This window comes from Accipiter gentilis, chromosome 24, assembly GCF_929443795.1.
Source record: "Accipiter gentilis chromosome 24, bAccGen1.1, whole genome shotgun sequence".
Classification (NCBI taxonomy): Eukaryota; Metazoa; Chordata; class Aves; order Accipitriformes; family Accipitridae; genus Astur; species Astur gentilis.
In genome coordinates, this window is record NC_064903.1 from 3,724,464 (window position 1) to 3,750,818 (window position 26,355).

The window sequence follows — 26,355 nt, forward strand, 5'->3', positions numbered from 1 at the left end:
GCAGACAAATCAGCCCTTAAAGAAGACTACAAGCACCGTACACTGCGCATGAAGGCTAACCTATCTCAGCAAACTGAAGATCCTTTCCGAACCTCAATTCAGAAGGGCATTTTGATCACAGAGGAACCTAAGGTCTAGCCCTGAGTAATTCCGGAGTTTAGCTTAATTATAATTATTTGGTATACTAAGGAAGAAAAAAAAAAAAAAAAAAAGACCAAGGCTTATTAGTGTATCTTAAGTTGTTTAAGATGCATTCTTTATATTGCAAACCTGCTACTTAATGTTGAGTTTGACCTGACTGCAAGCTAATTTTGAAGAAGTTAAATGCATAATTTATTAGCACGAATGTAAAGCTCATCTCCCATATGGATTTCTCATAGGGCAGCTTCCATGCTTACTGTATTACATCTTCCTATTTCTTCTCCCTCACGAAACCTTCTCCCAGTACTCCATTTCATTTGTCATTTGTTCACGCAAGATGGTCAGTGGCAATTTATACACCCACTTTTTGTACTTTCAGATTACTGATCAAATCTGAATACCAAACTTTGACTTTCCAGGAATTTTCTGCTATTAGACTCCAGTTACACCAAGTTATCATATTCCTTTTACAGTAAAAAAATCCCAAAGCTGTAGCCACTTTACAATTTTCTTCATTCTGCCACCTCCTTAAATATCAAATAAACAAGACGCAGGGAATAATAGGGAAAAAAAAAAAAAGCAAGCTCTTAGGTCCTTTCTGGAAGATGCTTATATGTTTGTGGCATCGTGGCAAAAAATTCTGGAATCAATTGTATACCTTTAATGCAGCTAGAAATTCCCTCAAACGGCAAAAGAGAGGTATCACACAGGACACGAGTTGAGTTTTATTATGAAATAGAAAAAAATGTGTGTGTAAAAGGAAAAAGTCACTTTTAAATGACAGAAACAAAGAAAATGCACACAGAAGACCAGCATAGAAAGAGCAAACAAAACATGGTATCTCCCATTTTTCATATGTCAAAAATTGCTTTATATATCCATTTCTTGGCCTACAACAAAATTAATTTTCCCCAAAAAACTGAGAAGGCAAGTGGTACTTAAATCTGGAAAGGTTATTTTCATATATGTAAATGTGATTAGATAGCTTTACCTTCTTTTCTGCTTCATATTCTGCCCATGCTGCCTTCCTTTCTTCTTCAGTGAGTTCCTCTTCCTCCTTATGGTCCAGGAGTGAATCATGTTCGTGATATCCAACTATATACTCTTTATTGATTTGAAGCAATTCTGCCAGAATTGTATCCTGTTCAAATGAAGAGGATAAAATGAGAAGTCACTCAGTAGCTCTACTATATGTACTCTTCATGCATGCCTAACTTACTGCTTTGACACAATTTCACAAATAGCAGCTCAGAGCACTTCACAGCGCAACAAAATTAAAAAATAATTTAATAGTACAATTTTCCTCAGAGGGAGCGTAATGGATTAACAATCTGTTACAGAGACGACAGTCCAATCACTTAATGAACCACAGGAATGCACTCGGATTCCACAACAATAAATGCAGTTTAAGAACCTAAAAAGAATGGAATGTGCTCAATGATTTTTCCTTTGCTTAGGCTGGATACCTGAGAGGACCTACCAATAATCTGCATCTACAATATAGAAAGAGCACCTCTACTGGATTTAAAACACTAAGTAGTACTTTGGTCCATCAACTGTCCATCAGCATTCAACAGAAAAGGCTGCTTTCTTAAAACTGTTAAGATACATGTCATGATAAATAGTTCCCACCCGTCTGGACTAAGAAAGGTCAAATCACTGTTAATGAACCAGATTTGATCAGCAGGTTGCAATTTTGACCTCTATATTCCAGAAACCCCTAATGCTTAATTGCTTTTAAGGTTAACTGAAATATTGACAATGTCCTTTATAATGACAAACTACTGTGAGGGTTTTGTTCACAGGCATACTAACATTTTGTATACGTATATCTGTGGGTTTTTATATATAAACATATACATAAAAGAAAGCTCCACTATAGCTCAGCATTCACGCTAAGATTCATAATACAAACCCAGTATCTCGGTGAACTTTTGGACCACTCCTGAAACCAATGACAGTGAATACACCGAATCTACTTTTTGCAGTAGAATTACATGAATACCTACAGGCCCACTCCACATCATGCCTTTATTCTGCTAGGCACGTGTACAAACAGGAATATAAACTGTCCCACCCTGACATTTTATAATCTAGATAGAACAATGATTGGAAAAAATGGCTTGTACCCACAAGCAAACAGATTTTTGCAACAACACTGGGAACTGCATGTGGAAGTCCTGACCAGTAACGTTGTCACAACAGAAAGCTCTTTGTTTCTGTGTGTGTTTAAAACTCAATTATGTTAACCAATTATTTAAGCTAGTCTTTTGTTTCATTCTTCTACTATCTGGTCTCCCTAAACTGGAATCAATGCTTTCATCGCCGGCTCTGCAACAAAATATTCAATGTAATATCTGCATGACTAATGGACGCGAGGAACAAATAACGGTATTTTTGGGGTGGTGGGAGAGAAGGCAGAAAGAGAAAAAGGATGCAATAATAGGATATGATGAAAACATCTAGAGGAAGTGAATGAAGAAGTCAAGAAGATATTACAAAAGTAAGCTAACACAATTAAAGCACTCTCAGCGTACCGTAGCTGTACATCAGTGTGTGGACATGCATATGCATTAATTTCCATGGTAACACTATTATTGAAAACAATACTGGAATATAATCCACACTCACTTAGCCAACACAGTCTTCAAAATGTGGTTTAAATTACATCCAACTGTGTGTTTGCTTTTCTTTGTCTAAACTTTATTCTGCATTAACTTTAATGATGGAGCTTGAAAACTGGGATATGGAAGGTACTGCCATTTAGTTTGTTTCATTTAACAATGAAAAAATTAATAAATTCACCTTACACACACACACAAAATCATCAGAATAAGTATTCCTTTTCATTTGTTTAGCTTGTTGATAGAACAATGATTATCAATTGGTTTATAAGCTTTAAGATGAAATCCTGGTGATAATGAATAAATGAAGAGATACCGAAAAAAGGTTCTAAATTTTAAAAAAAGGTTTTACCTTTTTAAAATCCTGATGTAAATTAAATACTATAGAGAGATAAATGCATTAGAAAGCAAATCCTCCATGCAGGAATGGGAGTTATGTTGTAATTCATAAACAAGTTTTTCTCAACCAATTGTGCATTTAATACCAAGGTTAAAAATAAAAATAAATTTAAATAAGCAGCAAATTCTTCTGAGATCAACAGCCTTCCAAAATTCAGAAAATTGTCCCCTAGTATGGAACTACAGTAAAACACATGCCCTGGCTATGTCCTGAGGTAGTATAAAATAATGACATACTATATCCAACTGAATCTGAACTATTATTTTAATCTGCTTTTCCAATCTGCATTACACGACCGCAACTGAGCCAAGTTTTCATTTCACGTAAAAATGTGACTGCCACTCTAATCCACTGAACACTCTGATCTCCGAAGAATAAGCAAGGAACAGCGGGTACAACAGTGCCAGCTCCGAGGGACACACAGCGTTCCCCATTTTGTCTTCGTCCAGCCCCCACCTCACATACACTGCTCTGAAACACGTGCTGCACTGCCCAAGGTAAGCCACAAGTATTGCACTTACCACTGAGTCCGGCTATCAGTATTTGTGGTGAAAAAAACCTTTTCCCCATTAGCTACGTGTCAGCCAAGTCTACCCCATATACAATCCTTCGGGAGCTGAGTGTTAAGAGTCTGTGAGAACCTACTTTAAAAAAACCCAAACCAATAGCCCAGTCGTAATTCATCTTGATTTAAAAAAAGACTCCAGATCCACTATTAAATTCAGAGCAAAGGAAAATGTAACACCCGAAATACAGTCATAATACATTAAACAGAATTTTCTCACTTCACACCATCTTTTCCTTTTGAATTGCTACTCTACAGAAATAACAAAATCCTGCTTATGCCTTTAGTCTGTGTTAGATAATGACTCACTACATTTGCATGAAGCTCATGGTCTATATACAGTAATTATTTCTATACTTAAATACAGAAAATTTGACTGAGTGATTACTCAGTCTCAAGACACCTGTTACGCCTTCTTTGGCCTGAATTTCTAAAGTAGTCCTTCTCAACTCTGCAGGGATAGCGGATGAATAAAATCAAGCAGTGAAAGTTAAGGCTAATTTAGTAATTCAAGTGAACAACGTTCATAAAAATATTCTGTTAAAACCAAGTATTTACACTGTTCAAGACGTAGAAGCTGTTTCAGAGGGGTAAGGGCAGAGAAATGGCGCTATGAAGTTACGGTTGTAGTGCAATAGGCATTTTCCCCCCTGAGAACTGTACACACTGGCTCAAAAACCTGAAGGTCTTGTTCAAACTGCAAAGGGCAAAAAACCGCTGCTAAAATTAAAAGTTGACATGAAACTTTGATAAGCTTCCAGGAAAGCTACATACTGCACACTAGCTGTGTGGCTTTTTATATAAAATAGCAACATTCAATATCTCCCTCCCCCCTAACAATGCTTTCTAAGAAAACTGGTCTTTGAAACTTGGATTATTTCAAGAACAAAATTCTCAAGGATACGTTTTAAAAATCAAGTAGTATTTGTTTATTCACTCACATAACAGCTTTACTTCTGACTTTTAAAACAATATAGAATGAATTCTCCTAACCCATTAGAAGGAAAAGAATTAAAAAACATTTTTTCCTTACATCAAAGAAGTTGAAAAGTGTGTTAAAACTAGGAGTTACAAGAAGAACCCTAATGCTCAGCTCTGAATCACTCTTCCTCAACAAACGTGATTCCCGGCTGCATACCTAAAGAACCTTCCTGCTGTGGGGTGTCACTGAAATCAAGAAATTCTCTGACTGAGCAGACATCCAGCAGAAAACCTATCATCCCTCCAGGTTTTTCCACATTCATGCTAAGATGGTTGAAGAAAAGACGGAGAACATTTCACCGAATTCCTATTCGGAACTCCCTCTAAAAAGCATGCTTGGAAGGGGCCAAGTCTAAAAAGCGTATTTTCAAACATCTTTTTGCCCATGTTCTGAGGAATCTGTTCTTTCAGAGCCCGGCTGTATCTCCACTTGACACTTTTAGTGTATTTATGCGTTCTTACTGGGCATTTCACACCAATGCTGAGGATTACGAAGGTAATCCCTTACCTTACTGTCTCTGCACAACAGTAAAATTACACAGCGATAACATTGTTCAACAGATTACGCTTTGAAGATGTAAAAGAGGCCTGAAGACAAAGAGAGACAATTATACACAAAACCTGTAAAAGACAGAACTAAAGCCTTCTTTTAGCCTAAATGCCTATTTTGCTTTGCTGGTAATTATAAAGGAGCAGCCCAGTCTTTGTACGCAAGGGGCAGACAGCTCAATGATGGAAGAGTAATACAGGTAAAGTTTTGGTGGCCTTTGTTTCCAGCTAAGAGCTGCAGAGATCAGGTTGGGTGTGCTGCGCTTACCATGAACAGAGCATTGGAATATCATGCAACATGATCTTAAAGAAAATGTTAATCTCCAAATGCTGTGTAATTAATCGATGTTACAATAAAAGGTTTTCATAAGCATATCAATAGTCTTTTTAATCAACTTTAAAAAAAAAATATGCTCCGAGTGTGTTGTTAAATTCATTTAATTTTTAAGAAGTTTTATAATTATAAAGCTAAATCACGCACCTCTGCTAAAATTACACTGAAATAAGGAACAGTTAACTTTCTGAATGAATAATCTTGCACAATTTGGAGAGTAACATCCACTGCAGCATCTCCTACAGACGATACTTGCTTTTGATTGTTTATATAGTATTGCAGAGAATTGGATAGACCAAAAAAAGACAGAATAGGAAATAAAACATAAAAGTTAAACTTACGATATTATAAATAAGGCATGAGCCACAATTCAATGAAACAGATCACAGGAATCAAGGAAGGAGTCACTGCAACTACTGGACTAGCTCAGTTTTATGTGCAAAGCAAGAACCTAACTGTGGATAAAATGAAAATAAAATATCCCCATCAGCTGAGCTTCACAGGGAAGACAAATGCAGCTAAAAATAATTAGAAAAAAGTGGGATCATCAAAATAGTAAACGTAAGTACCAAATGAAACAGAGCTCTCCACTATAAACACCCTTGTGACAGTTTTCTACCTTGGCACTAAGCACTACTCAGCCAGGCAAGGCAGGTCAATGCCAAATCAGCAGAGAAGTCACCCTAAATTGAACTAATCGCTTGGCATTTTTCCTTGGCTGAACTACCCAGTATTCATTCACAATAAAACTCACCACTCGGGCATATTTGATGGCCTCACAGGACAGACTTCACTCCTACTCTCAGACTCCCTGCCCAAAGCCCAAATCGCAGGCAATACTTTACATGATGACAGCTACTGATTTTTATTAACACTCCTAGAAACACTTTTCCCGCCTCTAACATTTTGAAGAAGTTTTCACCACAACTGTACCAGCGACACATGAAAAACAGATTAGAAATGTGCAATAGTATATACTAAAATACAAATCTTTAAAAGGATGTAATTCCATTCAAGACCATTTGCTAACACCATGAAAAAAACAAAGAGAATTCCAGTACACAGATTTGCTCTATTGACAGCCAGGGACTTGGTTAAAACTTTGTATTGAGCTTAACTTACACAAACCTTATACTGATGGCTGGAAGAGAACTAATATAATACCGAACTTAGTATTCTAAACTGAATGAAAAAGTAAGTTTGGGGTTTTTAAGCTTTCTCTTTTACATTATACTTCATTCGTTAATTAATTTATTATTGTAAAAGGAAACAAGTAACTTTCAAAATACGATTATTGCATTGGATTGATCAATGCTTTGAGTAAACATACTTGGTTGCTTCATAGGTTTTCAACCTATTTTTATTTTCTTAAAAATACGTAGCAGCAGCAAATGGTGATGCATTAGCTATGAGTTTGTGGAAGCATAAATGTATATGGCATAAAATAACTAAGAACGTAAAAAGATAAAATAAATGCCATTAATTACAACCTAAAGGAAGATGTTTTAGGACGTAAAAAAAAAAAAAGAATTTGCCAAAAGAAAAAAACGTACAACATAGTAAAAAGGTAAAATAAAATTTTCAGTCACCTACAACTTACTGCTTACAGTGAGAAACACTGTAATAAAAAGAGCTTAGATACAGTCATTAAAGTTTGTTTTCAAGGGTTTTAAAATGCATGTGTAACAGTGACTAACACTTCCACGGCTAACACTTCCTAAATCCCCCCGGCAGCTGCACCGACTCTGTAGGTGGTCTAATAGACTGTTTCAGAGAATGGCTTAACTATTAAGAATGCCAATGTGATGCCTGACCACAATTTATTATATTATAGTGGTCTACAGATAGTCTAGAATGGAAAGCATACCATTTTTCCTTGGAAATTAATAGAATTACAAAGTGGAAAACCTCCCTCCCCTCACCCAGACACTGTATAATGACCTAAACACAGTAGTAACTCAGAAATTTACCCAGTTAACTAACTACGGGTCACACATTTACATGTTACCGTTTACTAGCTATTTACCTGGTAAGAAGCAAAGATAATTGCACAACAGCTTAATGATGAATTAGTGTCATTAGCAGACCACATACACAAAGAATATAAATTGGACGAAGTACAAAACCTTAGCGTCATCTTAAATACAAACTGACTTGGAAAAAAAGAATAAAATAACTGAACCAGTTTTTCTTTCCCCTGAAGTTTACTTCTGCCTGACTGTAAAAGTTATATTTTTTATTTTTCAATTCAGGTAGCAAATGTTTCAGTTCCCTAAGTACCACATAGGATATGAACCACTACTATGTAGAGCAGTGACAATGAACTAGACATGCCACATCCGTTACTAATAGATTTAGGTAGGTCTCAGTGAAAACAAACTAAAAGTTCATTTAGCACCAAGCTGGAAAAAGGTCTGACATCACTACTTCAAACTATCTCAGAGTACAGATCAGCATTCTCACTAAGTTGTGTAAATGATTGTCTACAAAAACGTCACTGGTCTCTGCTAGTACTGGCAACATTAAAAATAGCTTACAAAATTCTTAGCTTGTCCAGTTTTCCTCACTTAAAACAGCAAATAAATGCAACTTTTTCCCTATCTCTACCGTATCTCTATTAATGGTCCCTACAAGAAGAGTTAAACAGGGAACTAAAACCCAAAAAGGCTTGGCAAAGGAGAGCAGGGATTAATGTGACTCTTGCGAAGTCTTACCTAGGTAGATAAAACCCAGACCTTGAAGTACAGTATCACCTCACAGATTTGTTATCACAAATTGAGGTAATGTTAGGTACCACCAGCACCCACTTAGATGTTAATTTGGTCCTTGGCTTCCAGCTTCCTGCAGTAAAACTTCTATTCACTCAAATTGTGTGAAAAAGTATTTTTGTTTGTTCTGATTTTAAATTTTTGTCTTTTAACTTAAGATCTTTTTCTTATACTGTCCATCACATTGAAGGGAAACTCATTATCTAGTTCATTATACCATCTGCTATATTAATTACATGTTTTATTGTGTTACCTGCTATTCACCTCCATTCAAAGTGAAAAAATACTGCTCTGAAGTGAAATCACAGCAGTCTTCTTCCCTTCCAGGACCAAATACCCGATGTCCTTAAACAGATGTAAGTTATTTTTATAGCATGTAATTCCTAGTGATGTGCATCAACTTACTTTTGGCAACATTGGTGTATCTCTCTTCTTTTTCTTTTCTGAATTAGGATCATCCAGCAAATCTGGCTCAAAAGTGTACAGCTCTGTAAGTTCATTCATAGTAAAATGCCGTTCAACTTGCTGTTGGTCGACAACCCGGAAAGACAATGACTGTTTTGTTACCTGACGATCATAGATCTTATCTTCCATTGTTCCCTAAAAAATGAAGACACCCGCTTTCATACAAATACTGGACCTTCTTGTCATATAGAAAAAACCCTAACAAATATAAAAGAGCTAGAATAACAACGTAACAGTGCTCTACTTTCCTCATTTCTTTGACCCCGTATCTACAAATCTACCTGAAAACACTTTGTCTGCTGAGGGAAGGAAAAAAAAAAAAAAAAAAAAAAAAGAGAAAAAACAAACATCCTGGAAACAAACACAAAGCAGCGTGAATTGTGTACGTGACAGATGTCATCTAGCTATTGACTAGAGTGAGAAACATATTTTTTCAGTAGTGTTTTGAAGAGATCCATTTTTGCTTCAATTCCCCAAATAGGATTATGACAAAAAAATGACAATTTCCACAGTGTATACCTTATTTTGCTGCTTTGAGCAGCCTGTAAAAAGGAAAACAGATACCATATCACTGGGGTGGAGAGGAGAGGGGAAGGGAAGCAGTCAAGTCTAATTCATCACAGCTGTGTATGAAAAAATTAGATCCTTGATGAAAAAAGGAAAATTACTTTTTAAAAAAAAAAAAAAAAAAAAAAAAAAAGATGATGACTATGAGAAGTATGAGAACAGCACAGCCTGTTCTGAACATCATAATTTAAAAAGGATATCAACAGTTCAAAAGTGCACATAGAAAACTACAAAAATAGACCGGAGCCTGAAGAAAAAAACCCATGTCTGACAGTAACACGTTACAAAAAGTCATCTATTTAAGTTGGCAAGCAAATAGTGACTCGATCAAGAGTTAAGTAGTGTTACTGGGAAAAGGTCTGCAGTCTACTCTAACACCTGAAGAACTAGAAGATGAAGCAAGACACTTCTTAACAGAAATAATAGCAATATACTTTAAAAAAGCATAGATTGGTGACCATCAGAATTGTTTCACATCTTTAATATCTGTAGGGTGAGATACAAGTTTTCAACTCATGACTGGATGCCTGTTTATAAAAAACTCTTTAGCCCACTGTGTTTTCATTCCAGTTAGACAGTCAGGTGCCCACAATGCAGGGGTCTGTAAAATACAGCTACATTGAGCAAGCCGATTGCCTAACAAAAACCATCCTCTACGCAGTCTATTCAATTAAGACTTTTTAGTGGTGTGCAAATTAAAAAACCTGAGAACACTATTCCAAGTCTGGATGTGTGAATTGCTGCTAGAATTCCAGAATTTGTGTTACAGTGTCAGACGAGATGGGCTTAACAGGAAATAATTTCAGTTGTTACTTATTTTACCAATCTTTCCTTCAAAAACTTTTTCAGTGGCCACATACTGCTATCAGATTAGGGCTGGAAGATGACTGGATGAGCATGGACCACTACAGACTTCAACACCAGTCCAAACAGTTACAGTCCAAAGAGTTACAGTTTATGAATTTGATTGCACGACCAGAATATCACAAAAGTATCAGACAGAAACCTACCTGAGCCAAGAACCTGTACACAAACACAGGTTTGTTCTGCCCAAAGCGGTAAACCCTGAAAATACTCTGGATGTCATACGATGGGTTCCAAGAAGCATCAAAGATGATTACTCTATTAGCAGCCACGAGGTTAATTCCGAGGGAACCTGCTTTAGTGGATATAATAAACAAGCGGCCTCTGGAACAGAGAAAAGTTGCAAAATATTAATATTTTGGAAAACAACTGTTGTTCCCATGTTGCTATGTTACTATGGAGTTGTTCATACACTGAAATAACTCAAAAACTTCATTAAAATACTGTATTAAGCATAAAACAGATGCAGGTTTTACAAGGACACCACTTTTAGCAAAACATACACTCCCAGAAATTCAGGGCCTTCTGTAAACCAACTGTTAACAAAAACTGGTGGGCAAGAAAAAATTTTGGGTTTTGCATTTTCAAACTCTAATAAAATTAGTTATATCAAATTAAACCATAATTTTAAACAGGCATATCCCATGCTATGGAAACTGTTGCCTGGCTAGCAAACTTTCAGGGTAACTCTAGAATGACACTGTCTCTTTGATGTATCTGCTTTTATTGAGTCCCATCTCACTCAGGTTCAACTTTAAATGAGCTCTTGACAAATACCTGACAGAATAAACTATTTAAGAGTATTAACACTGAATTAGTTTACTTTGTTCCAGTTAACTTTTTTTTCTGTACATTATAAATGACTGGAACATAACTACATACTTTATTTTTTAAACAGATATAGGAAGGTGAAGCTCCTTGGCTTCATTAAACTTGTACCAGTTTGTACCTATCTACCTCTCCAAATCAGACTTGAAAGTCCCATCCTGTATGAACAGAGGATGGCTGGGAGACAATTCTGGAGACAGCCAAGAGAGCTATATGCTTCTGACTGGGCAAGTGATTGCCATCTCCTGGCCAGACCCCACAGGGCTCTGACCTTCCTAGGTCCTTATATCCTTGTAAGTAATTGTAATAAAAAGACTGTGTCTGATACAAATTGCTTACGACCTAAACAAGAATGAAACAGCAAGGAAACACTGAACAAGTTATTGATCACTACAAATGGAAGTAATCTCAGGAAACCAGAAACCTGTTTTGTTGCGTGTTTTTTGTGCAAGTTCTGCACCTGACAACATTGTGATATTTATTTGTCTAGCCTTAAGAGGTCATTATGCTAATACAAGTAACAAAGAAATATGGAACAAAAGAAAGAGAAGGAAGAAAATTAAGCATATATATCAGAAGAGATCTCACCTCACATTAGTTTCATCATTAAATTCTTCAGCCCATTTCTTTCTTGACTGAGCTGTAGTTGAACCATCTAAGCGATAGTAATCAATATTTCTGAACCATTTTCCTTCACCTATAAATGTAAAAGTCAAATTATTAAAATGCTGATTGTGTAAGTAACCAGACTGATAATATTGGATATACACAACTCTCTAAATAGTAAAAGAACAAATATGGAACATAAAATATACTATTGTCTGACATTATAAAACAATGGGAGACTATAGGTTATTTGAGATAGAGAATGTTTCTGGAGAATATAGGTGCTTGCCACAGCCATGCCTTGAAAATTATGTAGTGAGGCTTGCATAACAAAATACATAACATGACAGAAAATAATAGCAATTCCATTTGTGGTGACAATGATCATCCACAAGCCTGCAATAGCTTCTACAAACTCTAAACCAATCTTGTCTAAAATGATTCAAAAACTGAAGAAATGTTGTCAATGTCATTTTACCTTGCAAAAAGTATCCAGCATCTATCACTATCCGTTTCTTCATAAGATTTTTTTTATTTTTTACAAAAAGTTCAACTGATATTAAATGAAACTCCTCAAAGCAGTTTTATGCAGAGTGGAATTCAGAGATATGTATTTATAAACAAATTATGTTCCAACGTTAAATTTTAATTGAAGTATTTGAAAAGACCTGAGCTTTTTTGGTGTAGTTCCTCTTATTTTTCACTATTCCTAGTTGTATATACACATTTGCAGAGATATGCAACTTGGACCCAAAGTTAATTGGACCCAACTTAACTTGGACCCAAAGTTAATTTTAAAAAGTAACTACATCTAATCCTTAGGCATTATAGTACTAATTGTACTTTTCTAATGGATCTGTGTAGTTTCATATTACACAACTAGTTAAGTAAGTCTCTCCCATGCAAATAGCATTCATAAGTAAATGCTCAAAAAGAGATTTCAAAAGTCAAGGTCTAATCATTTTGGAACTAAAATTCAGAAAAATCTTTTTGAGTTTAATTACCCTGTGAGTTATGGCTACTTCTTGACAGGTGGGGGAAAAACCCCATAATTATAGCTGATAGATTTTCTTCTCCCCCCAGTTCACAAGTGACCTTCCATTTTTTTTTGCCATCAAGGTATATGCACACAAAATGAACCCCACTGTGCCACCAACTTTAAAGAAAATAGCATTTTTAGGAGACAGCACTGCTCAATACAATCAATTACAAGAAACAGATTGTTGAGTTATGTCAGGAAGGTCTCTACACGGTGAGTCTTGCTATGATACATAGTCGAATTGCTTATGAAAAGAATTACCACAAATGAAAAAAACCCACACCCCTTAAAACATTATCTCAGACTAAAGGCACAAACTCCATAAAATACAGACAGCTCGTAACATCTGAAGATGACAAATGTTCAGAAGCTAAGGAATCAACAGCCAGAAACAATAAATCTGAGAGAGAGAGATACCAGAGATCTTCATCTAACTATGGTGTTGGTATTGCTAAGCCACATTTCTCTTATGCAACTGTTCAACAGGTTTACGCTTAGAAATAAGGTATCTGAGAGGAACGGGAGATTCAAAGGAATTCTTCAATCAACGCGTACCGGGAACTGAAACTTCACATAAAGATGAACTGCATCATTAGGAGCTCTGGGAGGATCTCACAGAGTAAACAGAAGAAACATCCTATGCAGAGGACATGGCTGGCTAGTGAGAAATTCCTCGCCATTTGAGCATCACTAAGATAATAATTAGTTCAATACTTTGCTTATGAAAATAAAACAATCTACTGCAGCACATGTAAAGCCTAAATTCACATTCTGCATGTTCTACACAATGTTTTAAAGTAGTCTAATTTTCTTTCATTATCCCTCTCCCAGTAGGAAGGATCAGAATTTGCCATGCATCAGCATATAACATCACTGTCGTACAGAATTTAACAAAATGCCTTCTCTCCTTTCAGATGGTGAACATTTAATCTGCTTCGGCTATATTAAGCACAGATGATACAGAATGAAATCAGAAGCAAGAGTCCATAATGGAATAGCAGAGACCACCTGCAAAGGAGACCAATAATCCTGCCAACATCAGGAATAGTACAGAGCACACAATACTTCTAATGAAAACAATTACTTCAAATCCATTCACTTTGGACTGAATAGAGACTTGTAAAAGAGTTACTAGCTTTGCAATTGTTCAAGATGACACTCACCTTTATAAATAGGAGGCTTCTCTTTGTCAGTTTTCTCCCTGTTGGCCAGCTCCAGAAAATCTTCTATCAAATCCAGAGATATCAGGGACTGGCTAAACACAAGGCTGAAAACAGAAACAGGGAAACACAAAATTCACCTCTGAGGTTATTTTAATTATTGTAGCACTTTACTTGTCTTCCCTCCTCACTCCGATACTACCTTTGAAACAAACAGCCTTTCTAGACACAGAGAAAGACTTCGATGGAGTACCTGGATGTATGCGAAAACTCACTGATAAAAATGAATATAGCATGCACATTTGCTTCAGAAAACGGAGCTACAGCGTTATGAAGACTGAATGAAGACGACTGTCAGACTAACAAATTCGTAAGGTCATTAGAGGTATTTCCAGAACTGACTTACACTTTGTCTCCAAGCTCCTCTGCCATTCGAAGAATTTCAAAGAGAAGCACCATTTTCCCAGAATGTTCCAACACTTCAGCATCTGCATCAGTGACGAAATCTTTGTACCAATCTGGCGCTGGGCTACCAGGATTGGAAGAGGATGTAGCTTTGCCTATTAAAAAAAAAATTAAAAAAAAGATTTAAAAGATAGAAACATGGTCTCCGTTTAAATGCTCTGTAATGTCCGAACTACAGAATTGTTTCCTCGTTATTAGGCTTAACTGGTATGAAAAAAGTTAAACGGGCAAATTAAAAATAGTGTTTGTACTATTAGCAGCTACCAGATTAGCAGTTATCAATAGCACAGGTCATCAATAAGAGTCAAAAATCCCCTTTTTGTGTTGCAGGATATTTGGACAAATAGTTCTATCTCCATCTTTTCCCCAACAGTACTTAACAGCTGTGTTTCCAACAAGTACACATGTTTGAAAACTCATCCATAAATGTTACAGCCATTGAAAAGAAGCTTTCCATAAAGAAAATTATTTCAATCTCAAACAAACATCTGAAATTGTTGGAAAAAGAAAGAGAGTGGTCTTTTGGGTTACCTAGTTCATCTATCAAGATGAACTCTCTGGAAGAAAGTTTCCAATGGTACAATAGTAGAGGTGTTTAAGATGAAACCTGTAAACCATCTCCTCTTACTTCTGTTAGGCTCAGATTTAAGATTTTTTTTCCCTAAGCTAATTTAGAAGACAACATTAGCATATATGGGGAAAAAAACCCCTACACACCACCTTTTTATTAATTTACAATAGAGGGAAAAAACAAACCAAATTCCACCATCATATTTTGCCTTTTTGCAAAGTTCTTTAAGGAAGTTTCTTGTCTGCTCATCTGCTAACACACCATTACACTAACTAAACCTGTAAAATACATACATGGGAACAATCCTATTTTTAACAAGCTACTATCTTATAAGTTAATTTTGTTAATTTGACTTAACCCCTTAATAATACGGAAGTACTAGAACGAATTACAAAATTCGGTTTGTCATTGTAAAAATACACTGAAATAACTATGCACCTAGCAAAACAAGTCTGTTGGGGTCTGTATCACCCACTCAGAAGTGTCAGATCCAGATGGTGCCAACCTTTAACAACACTCCCATTATGTTTATTCTGAATTAAACCAGGAGAAAGTATGTATTCAGCATTATAATCAAAACAAGAAAGGCAGACAAGAACCATGAATTATCTTGATTTACATTACTTAATTTCTTCTATGATATTTCTATGATCTTCAATTGAACCTCCTTTGCATTAGTGATAAAAATTGATTAATTAGATTTCTAACACTAACTGTTATCACATAAAAACTCTGATCTACCGAAATATTTACTTACATAGCAGAAGTGTTCTATCTCATGAAGAATTCAAAACATTTGTATTTTCCGCAAATTAGTTGTGACACACCAGTACATTTCAGGTGCAAGATAGAAGTGATCTTCACAGAACTCACATTTCAGCCTTCCTTCATACAAGCTTTTAAAGAATTTATTTTTCAATACCAGAGCAAAGAATGAACAAGTGAAGAATGAACAAATAAGAGATCTCGATGTGCTGTGGGAAAATCCTACACACACCACCTATCTATTTCTATCTTCATCCCTAAACTTTGCAGAAGGGCCCCCAACAGCTGCAATGAGATTGAAAGTCTGCCTGCAAACCTCGTCTGGTGCAGCATCAAATGTCTATTTAGAAATTCTGTACCTACATTAAATTGAACAAGGCTGCCTGAAAGAGGTAAACATTTAAGTGATCCAGAGACAGAAAGTCATCCTACCTGTAATGCAAGCAATTACTTTAATACATTTAATCTGTGCGTGTTTTACACACATACTCTCACACTCTTCCCCTTACACATTTACAATATGTTCATCATTGGGATGGGGACCAAAAAAAAACCAAACCAAAATTCTCACCTTAACTGTCCCCCAAAATTATTTATTTAGGGAAAGTGATTAGACACATAATACATTATACAATCAGAAAACTAGCTCTATGATACTAAATGCAAGAGAAAAGCTAGATTATTAAAGGAAAAGCCAAAAATGAAATGTACAGATAGAAGTAACTTGAATAACAATCTTTAAAAAGGTCTCGTATTCTTGCTGCATTATAGCTGCTTGCTCAACATCCATTTCAAATTCCAGGTGTAACAACAAACGACATGCACATTTCTTAATCTTTCACCAATACATTTAAAAAGAGATAAAAAGCACCATAGTTCCTCTGTTATGTTTGTATCGTTTTGTACTTATGAATTGAAAAAATTAACTGTGCAGCTTCCCTGCCACAAGACCCCCGAGTTCCACATTGCCCCTTGTTTCTCCAGGACAAGTATATTATTAGACGTAGCGGGAGCTGTAAGCATAGAAGCAGCTCAGGGAAGGAATTACAGAACTTGCCATTTTGCAACAAAGCAGAACACCTGACAGCCCTCTCAAATGGCCTTTCGCAACATGAAGCTACCTTGTATTATATTTACTTGTATATTATACTCACCTTCGTCTGATTTTGTAACAGATGGAGGGTTGTTTACAAGCTCTTCTGCATTTCCTTCTCCACCTCCACGAGATCTTGAATTCCAGACTTTAATGACTTCAACATCATTATCACTGCCACTTCCACTTGAGCTACACTCTTTCTTCACTTTTTTCCCCTTGGATTTTTTTTTCCTAGAAAGGTAACATTATACACCGCATTATTTTTGAAAAATTCTACTGCTAGAGAACATTTTCTAACAGATATGTAAAATAAAAAATAAACATTCACTTTCACGGAAATCACTTAAGTTCTATTAGGGAAAGAAATCCAACAAATAACAACAAATAAAAGCTCAATTACTTTGCATAATCATCAGAACTTAAGCTCATTGAAGTTTCATCGGAATCTGAAGCTATGAACTCATCCAGACTGTCTTCATCAAAATAGCCCTCAAAAGAGAAAAAAACAGAAATTTTATTAAGTATGCTCATCCAGAAGCTTTTATTAAACCTTTAGCCATCTGCTTATTCTTCATTTAAACAATGATAAGTTCTACAAAGGGTTGGCCTTACAAAATGTTTTAAGGATGACAACATACCCAGAAACAAAAACATGACAAAAACAGCAGCAAAATTACCCCACAGCAACAAAGATTTCCATTAATTTGACGAAACTTTACCTAGCATTTGGCAAAGCTTATTTGGAAACTTCTCAGTAGAGAGTATTTTGATACATCTAATTTACCTTATTTTCTTTGCTAATATAGTCCAGCTGCAAACACCAAGGGTGAGTCCAGATTCTGCTCAACATCTGGAAATCCTGGAATAGTTTAGCTCCAGCTTTGCCTCTTCCACCTTCATTGCCACTACCTACACCTGACAATAAAGTTCAGGATTTAGAATGAAACCTTGAAGTAAGTTTGCCACATACTGTTCCCCCTTTGAACAATCCGTTAGTGCAGTACTGAGTGTTCTTTCCAGATGCTCATCATATTGTAACGTCTCTTGTAAAAGAGGTCAAATTACTGAGTCACAGGCATTTTTTTCCTAGTTAAAGTTGTCAAAATTAGATTTTCCCCCTTTTTCTTGATAATGAGAAACATGATTACATTTTTACGTAAAAACCACATTTCTCCCCAGTATAGGAATGAATCCAAATCGTCTTAAAAGGACAGTCATGTCTACTTAGGTTTTGTAAGAGCAGTCCGAGGTAGAATACACAAAATAAAATTTGCCTTTAGGTTTCAATGAATTTAGCTTACTATTTTGAGCTACCTTTATTTAATGACTTGCAATGCTGCAGTATTTTGTTACAATAAAGAATCTAAAAAAAGCCTAGCCTAGCCTATTTTTTCATTGTCCAAGCACTAATCAGTGCAAAGTAGTACAATGTTCAGAGAATTAAATTTCTTTTTCTGTAGTTGCAATTTCTCATTAAGCAGCACATTAACTTCAGGTTCTTGACACAGATTGTTTTTCATATTTATTATATGCATAACTTAAGGCATGTGCACCTGCAAGAAAATAGCATTTATTGCATCACAATCATCAAATGTCTACGGCAAAAAAGGCACAAAGCTTGTTCAGTGCGTTTGCTCAATGCACAAGACAATCCCAGTAATCGTCTACACAGTATAAATATTTTAACAAAGCAAGTTCTTGCTATGTTTTAATCATACAACAGCTTCGGGTATCTTCCCATTTGTGCTCCCCTGTGACTCTGGGAAATGGAATTGTAAGGACAACAGAAATTCTTAGATTTGACTTCCCTAAACCTGAGCTAACATCACAGAGAAACTTGCTGTTAACAAGTTTCAGCTTAACAAGTCCTATAGACTTTTTAATTTTCTATATTACAGAAGTGAAAGAAAACATGTATCACTTTCATTAAATGAAGGAAAAACTTGGTAAAATTGCATTTGAAATGGCTATTTTAGTTTGTGCCTGTTACAGTGCACAGAAAAACATAATTTTAAAAATTTTCAGTCAAGAAGCAGCAATTCCCCTTCCATAATTTATCTCCAGTAGCAAGACGCCCTTCTTTATTTAATGAAAATCAGAAAGCACATTGCCTTCTTTTGAAATACAAAAGTAATGCAAAGAATTAATGGGGGCATCAGCAACCAGCAGAGATTTGCTCTGAAGACTTGAGTCATGGTTAGCTTAGACAGCTTTTTCTCCTCTAGAAGAGGCCATTTGTCTTTCCTTTCTCGTTTTCCCTCTTCTTCCTCAAATTGTCTCTGGCACTGACTGAGCTGACCAAACTGGCAGGACACTAACCCAAAACGAAGACAGAGAAAGCAGATAATGCTTTCTACCAGTTTAGGGAGTTTAAGCACCCCACAAAGGGCTGGTAAGTCATAAACAGTACAACTCCTTTTGACAAACGCAAACTTAGCTAAACTCAAATAATTTTCTTGAGCTCTTAAAGTCTAGGCAGATTAATTAAACTACCTGATAGGCAGTGCATTTTCTTACAGTTAGTTACACGTATAACCTGTTAATAAACTAATGGCTCCAACAATGTAGCAAATTTGAAGCTCACTGTCATAGTCTTTTTGCCAGCCAGACAGAAAACCTTTCCCCAGCAGACACTAGACTACGGTCTACCTCCTCTTATCTGCTGCCTGCTTTATTAAAAAAGGAAGTATTGAAAGCCACTGTACGTAATGAGTTCCATTAAGAGTAAGAGAAAAACAGTTGTAAAGATACAGCACTAGCTCTTATGCTAATCAATGATCTGCAAAAGATTTACATTGCTATCCAAAAGCATGGCAGACCAACAAAGCCAGTGTTGGGAGAGTCTGAAATTACAAAAACAGCCCCACCCTGTATTGGAAATAGGCCAAAGATAACCTACCAAACTACCGTAACTGTTGTGATTAAAAAGTTCCTCTGAAGAGCTTCAGAGATGTAGCCTAAATCATTCAGATGCATGCCTGTAAAGTAAATAGCTAATGCTTATCATTTTTAAGCTACTAGCCTTTGGAAGGCTTTTAGCATGATGCAGAAATAAAGAGAACACAAATATCCTGCTTTTCAGAACATTTATATAAAGAACAGCCAACACAGAACAGACTGCAGTACAGAACTAATCAGGAATCAGCACGACACATGAAAGTTTGCGCTTATTTATATACTGTTTTGAAGTTCTATTAATGTAAGAAGGGGGTGTGTGTGTTTGTTTTGGTTATTTTATTATTTTTTTTAAAATAAAACACAAACGTTTTTACTCCTTTAGGGTAGAAGGGCAAAGTGGGCAGTTGGCATTTAGGGATCCAGTTATTACTGGAGGTATCCGTAGAAGTGAAATTACTTTCACTGGTCCTTCAAAAGTCTTTCCTTCTATAACTTAACCAAATAGAGGCAAGAGACAACAGAACCGTGGAAATGAAGTCTAGCTGGCAGTTTATCTAGGAGATCACAAACTACACTATCCAGAATCTAAAGTCATTAAGATAACACAGTGAATTTCATACTGCTATAAACCAGCTTAATTTGAGATACAATTAATCTCTCTTGTAATTAAACTTGGGAGAGTAACCAGAATAGAAAAATATAGTTTAAAAACAAAAAAATCCATCAGCAACAAATAGGGATTTTCAGACAGGTGGCTTAGCAAGTGCAAAAAAAATAAAATGAACTCGCACAACAAATGATATAGTACATTTTGTAATCACTGCTAAAAGTGAATACATGCTTCAAGCTTTAGACAAAATCCTATCAGCACTGCCTTAAATATTCTTGACTATGAAATTCAACCCCTGATCATTAAGTTAACCATTACAAACGGTGTTTTTAAAAAACCCAGAATTTTTCCAGAACCCAAAAACTGCTGCTGAGGAATCTGGCTGCATGAAGCACGGTGATACAGAAAACCTCACTAAGAGTTTCTTGAAATTACCTTTCTAATAGTCTATGTGGTACATACGTGTATATCGTTTAGAAGTGTTGATATTCCAATACCTTGACAGACTACAACTACAAGCTGCAGTGGCTTATCTCTAATAGAAGTGAACAGCACAGCAGCACACAGTAACACATTTTGGGGTTGTGGGGTTTTTTTCCTTCTACACCTTTTCTATTAAAAAAAATTATGTTTTATTGGGAAGATGCACGTCCCCAAGACAGACCAGTCAAGACCCCACTGAAAGCTGATTAAAAGCACGGTCGTTGTGAAAACCAGACTTGTGGGTTTCGAGAACAAAGAAAGAGATAGTTCCACAAAAGAGCCAATATTTGATAAATAACAGCTAGTGTAACGACAAAAGGCAACTGCAAGGCTTGGCAACGTGCTTACACCAGTACATCTCAACTTTGCTTTCTCTTCATCCGGTCTTACAGTCAATATCTTGTTTCTTGGAAAAGTAAGACATTAACTCAACTACATTTTATGTTTAGAAAAAGGAAGAAAAGAGAGATGAACCAAAACCTGAAGGTGGATCACTGTTAAAAAGATGTAAGCTTTATTCCTCAAAAAAATATTTTGCTATAATTCAAGTTTCAGAGCTAAGGTGAATCTCACAGGAAGCAGAAAAATACATCCATAGAGTCAGTAATACATATAAAAAAACCCCCAACCTACCAAGTATGGCAAAAAGTGCCTTATTAAATGACCATCAATCTTGTTACCTGAGAGAATTGTAGGCACATACCTGTCAAATGATCCAAGTAGTACTGGTAGAGTTTGCACTGAATAGGTGTCATTCGAACTTCTAGAACATACTCGTATTTTGGTGGGAGGAACTTTGTTAATGCTGTGTAATCTTTCCTCTGTAATTTTACAAACAATACTTCAGTCACTTAAACATGAAAGACAACTGAGAGCTTAAGAACTTCTGGCATCTTAAACAACAAAGCACCATGCATAAATTACAATGATTCAGATGCCTTCCCAACCACAAAGGGAAAAAAATAGCCAACTAAGTACAATCCAATTACAGGCACTGTCTGCAGAAGCCCATCTTACCTAGTAAATGCGGTTGTCTAGTCAAAAGTATATGATCCGTTAACCCCATGTCCCTGTTCCAAGTCCTTGCAAAGTTGACTGCAACTTCAGTAGCTCTTCTGGTAACTACTTTTGTGGGTTTTTTTTAAAATACTAAAACCTTTTTTTGTGAAAGCGAGGGTAGGTCAAGCAGCTAGTATCAATGTTTGTATCACAGATGAACTCACTCAAACTCAGGTTAACCATTTGCTGTTTCAGAGTACATAGTTTCTGAACACTTGCTCGGGGCAATGCAAAATCTACTTTTTTTTTTTTTTTTTTCCTTCTTTTGACTTGTACGCTAGTCCACTTCACCTACCCCTTCATCCAAATGGTGAACAGTGTATTGATCCTGAGCGAGAGACCGCTGCACATTTAGGAGTGAAGTGACCTTCATCAGAGCTAACCTGCCTGTGCTGTGCTGCACAAACTCCTTGCCTGCAAGATAACCTCAGCCAGCTCACTGCAACAGAGGAGCCTGCAGGCAGCTCCCACTTGGTACTGGTGATTACACCACCTGCATGGCCTTGCTGTTATCTAGAAGTACAGCAACAAGTTCTCATGAGAACATCCTTTAGGAACAGAGTTGCTTTCTTCTAAGGAAATGATATAGTAGCTTGAATGAACAAAAGGGAGAGCTGCTCTCTACAGACAGGATCTGCTCTGTGCACCATGCTGAGAAAAAAAATCCATCTGGGCTCCGTCTGATGCTGCACAAACATGGGATGCCCAGCATCTGAAGGCACGTAAGATTTACTTGCTATTTACGTTCCTCTTCTCATTCTCTCTTTCAGTTTGTGTTCCTGTACTGCTGTAGAGATGTGTAGAGTTACATATGCTATCCTCTCACTACTATTCATATTTCCACGATCGTAATTTTATGATAGGTGGTCCTTTACCAGCCTTACACACTGCCATAAACTTTTTTTTTTTTTTTTTTCCCTTTCGAGGAGAAGTTAAGTAGTATCTGCTTGTGGGACTATCCCACTATAACCCTTTCACCCAGCTCATGCCCACTTGGACTATTTAATCAATTACCAACAACTTACAGACAGGAAGAGGCACTTAGTGCTTACAGAGTGTCACACCTTTGATCAGGCTGCCAGGGCCTGGGTTTATAAAGCAGAAGAGCAGTAACATCATGCTGATAGCACACGAGGTGCAATACCATAGCAGGTTAACTAAAGAGCAAGGAATCCAGCCCTCATTCTGGAAATCTAGGCAGTTTTGGGTTGTTTTTTCATTCAAGGTCTTTAAGATAAAGTTCTTCACCCTTTTGGACCTGATTAATCTTCCTTCTCTCCTCTTCCCCACTGTTCTGATTCTCACCAATCAGAAAAAGTAGGAATTCAGAGCCAAATGACAAACTATGGATCACCAACTTTTTGTGCAGTTTTTAAGGCAGTTGAGTTTTAAAATGTGTATTCTTTAAATGTGTATATTGAATTAAAAGAGAATATTTCAAAGCAGCTTACGTCCTACTCTACCATAAAATTCTCTAGTCTCCTAGCAGGAAAACAGCTGTATTCTCCAATATATGTGTAGGTCCTGCTTAGGATACACTGACATTTGGATAAAAGCTATGAATTTTTTTCTAAGTTTTTCTAGTCACAATAAATAATGCAGAGATATAGTAAATAGTGAAAATATTTAAGTCAAAAGTAATAGCTGGATTCAATGGAACTCTCAAATAGCAACTTTACAGGCCTTTGAATGCTTTTATCAGAATGAGATGAAGTAACTCCTCCCCCTCCCTGCAGCTAATTCAAGTAATTAGTTATAGTAAAACTGTTCTTACCTGAACACATCCAGCTAACATCTCATAGAGAATATGTGCACGCTTCTTCATTACTCTGACATCTACCAGAGTAGAGTCTGCACACTGACCATTCTGAATTGGATTTATAAATCGATTTCGGAATTCCTTAATTGATCCGAGCAAATTCTCCTTAATAAAGTTAACCATGCAGTGATCTAGGACAAAATGATCAGACTTGAGTTGTTGAAAATGGGAAGTAAAGTACCGGGATTAATTCTAACAGAAAATAAACGTGTTGTATCTAAAACCAAGAGCAAACCACCGCAACATTTTCCAGAAAGGGCATCTTAAATTGACGCATACTCTAGGCACACAGGTAACTTCAAAATTTAATGTCAGATTTAAAGCTACCTCATCGTGTTTGTTACACAAAGTTTGAAAGCTGCTGTACACCAAAGCCATCATATAACAACATCGTATTTGTAAAGATTTTTAAATAGATTCAAAAGCATATTAATCAATAGGAAAAAACATTACAGCATATTAACAAACAGAAGAAATGTTACAACTAGTTTAGAATGCAATTCCCAAGACAGTAACATAAATCACTGTTTAGTAAGTTCACTAAGAACACCGCTCTACAATGGTTTAAAATAATTTAAATTGATGTGGCTACAAGACCTGGTCCACCCATTACTCCTCTAAATATTCTCTCCCTTCCTCTTTTGACATGCTGAGACTCATCTGATCCTCTGGTTAGCCAGATCAAGGAACTAAACTGTCAGAAAGTTATTCATTTCTGCATTGTTAATTTTCTGACACTCCTCATACAGGCTCCTTGAGGAATCAGATGTATGTAAGGCAAGGGAAAGGATGGAGGATATGCCAGATTCCCAACACATTTCATTTTAATTTGGCTTAAACCATCATGGAGCCACTTCTTGAGACAATGAGTTAAATGCAAAATGCAAAACCAGAATGTTAGGGCTTTTTTTAGATATAGAAACCCAGCAAACAGCTTCACTGTATCCAATTCTTTTCTTCTAATCAAACTAAATCTACCTATACATTGCTGAAAGGCAAAAGTATATTCAAGGAAATAAACACTTCTTAAACCAGAGAACTACTCACATTCGATAAGATTATTTTGCAGTGGTGTTCCTGTGAGAATTATTCTTCTTCTAGACCGAATAGAATTCATTGCCTTAGAAACAGCAGATGCTTCGTTTTTTAGTATGTGCCCTTCATCACAAACCACGAAGTCGGGGCCTAGAAAGAAATAATATTAGAACTCTTCCATCTTTTATAACCACAAAGAAACTGGCCGCCTAAAGAATCCAAAATTTGTTCTAGTAATGCTATTAAGGTGGGTTTTTTTTACTTTTTTGTGTGTGTTTTGTGGTGGGGGTTTTTTGGCACCATTAAGGTTCTCACTCAGACTTTGCACAAGCATTTACAGTAGCCATTCTGGTAAACTACAGGCTGTTGCTTGTGAAGTCTTCATGGAAGGATTAAATACAGCTTTGCAGTATATTCCTGTAAAAATTATCCATCCATGCAGCTAGTGTGTGTACATCTACATTCACCCTGTCAAAACTTCATAAAACTGTTCCTTAAATCCAGCTTAGGTTGCCATCTACTGGTGCTCGGTCAATTCTAAAGAAAACCAAAAAATCAGGTAACCAGTAATTTTTCATTAAGGCAACAGGTCAGTATCAATAGGGGTAAACAGTGCCATCAAAAGTCTTATCTAAGATAAGGCACAAGCAAATCTGATTTGAATTATAGACAAGTGAATTGCCACCTTGTAGCTGCAAGTCACCACAGAAATGTCCTCTGTCTTCTTCCAGAAGACAAACCCAAGGATTCTAGACTGCTATCTTAGGCAAGTTGCACAGGGAATGTCAAAACCACACCACAATACATTTCCACGGTATGCAAAGGAACTCCAATAAAATTATTAAGTGTTAAAATTTGGGGTTTAAGATAAAGAATACCAAACTTGGTAAAACAGACTTACACACCCTAATGGTTTTGAGATTTGGGGCAGTTTCTGGAAGCTCCTTCCTTGAAAGGAGAAGTAACAGATATTCTATAACCTAACCAGTAACTTAGAATGAATGTTTTACCAGATCTAAGCCTTACATCAATTCCAGTACTATCAGCCATGAAGTCAACTGAAGTCAAGTTTACGCACCTTTGAAAAATGCTATACAAAGCCATCAGCTGGCTTCATCTATTCAGCTCTAAAAAGGCTGATATTTTAGGTGCCAAAGGAGTATTTATCAGCTAGGACAATCTAATCTTTTATAACATTTACCAAGAACAGTTTTCCTCAGACTAACTCTAAACTGCCTTGTAAAGAAGAAAATTAACTCTCCGACAGTGATCAATAACAGAGAATCAGTCGCACCTTCGACCACTTGCATGATTTAATGCCAGTGCCAGTCATCTTAGTCATGCCATTCTAAGTGTCAAAAAGTGATCTGAATCTTAAATGCTAACAGAAAAGGCATCAAGATACTTTTTCCAAGCAGGAAAAAAAAAGTCTTTTTAACTAAGTCTAGAAGACAATTATGAAAATCCACATATGAATTCCCAACATACTTAAGACTTGTCTAAGCCTACTTATTTCTGAATTTTAACACCTGCCACAGAAACATTTTCCCATATTATTTCACAACTTTTGTACTTTCCCCAGTTTTGACAGCATGCAAAACACTGAGTGGCTACACACAAAGCCTTACTTTAATTTTAGGCAAACACCTCTTAATAGTGACAG

General features: G+C 36.3%; 1 protein-coding gene across 5 annotated transcripts in view; it reads right to left on the bottom strand.

Moving 5' to 3' along the window:
- Positions 1-26,355, bottom strand: part of ATRX (ATRX chromatin remodeler) — an 88,443-nt gene that overhangs the window by 5,735 nt on the left and 56,353 nt on the right. For all 5 annotated transcript variants that reach the window (XM_049827605.1, XM_049827606.1, XM_049827603.1 and 2 more), the window contains 12 exons: positions 24,705-24,842; positions 23,613-23,788; positions 21,483-21,600; positions 17,573-17,703; positions 17,189-17,277; positions 16,847-17,019; positions 14,298-14,451; positions 13,895-13,998; positions 11,675-11,783; positions 10,405-10,582; positions 8,768-8,962; positions 1,133-1,282 (listed from right to left, as the gene is read on the bottom strand). In XM_049827605.1, the coding sequence (XP_049683562.1) occupies positions 1,133-1,282; positions 8,768-8,962; positions 10,405-10,582; positions 11,675-11,783; positions 13,895-13,998; positions 14,298-14,451; positions 16,847-17,019; positions 17,189-17,277; positions 17,573-17,703; positions 21,483-21,600; positions 23,613-23,788; positions 24,705-24,842 (1,715 nt within the window). The remainder of the gene's footprint in view (positions 1-1,132; positions 1,283-8,767; positions 8,963-10,404; positions 10,583-11,674; positions 11,784-13,894; positions 13,999-14,297; positions 14,452-16,846; positions 17,020-17,188; positions 17,278-17,572; positions 17,704-21,482; positions 21,601-23,612; positions 23,789-24,704; positions 24,843-26,355) is intronic.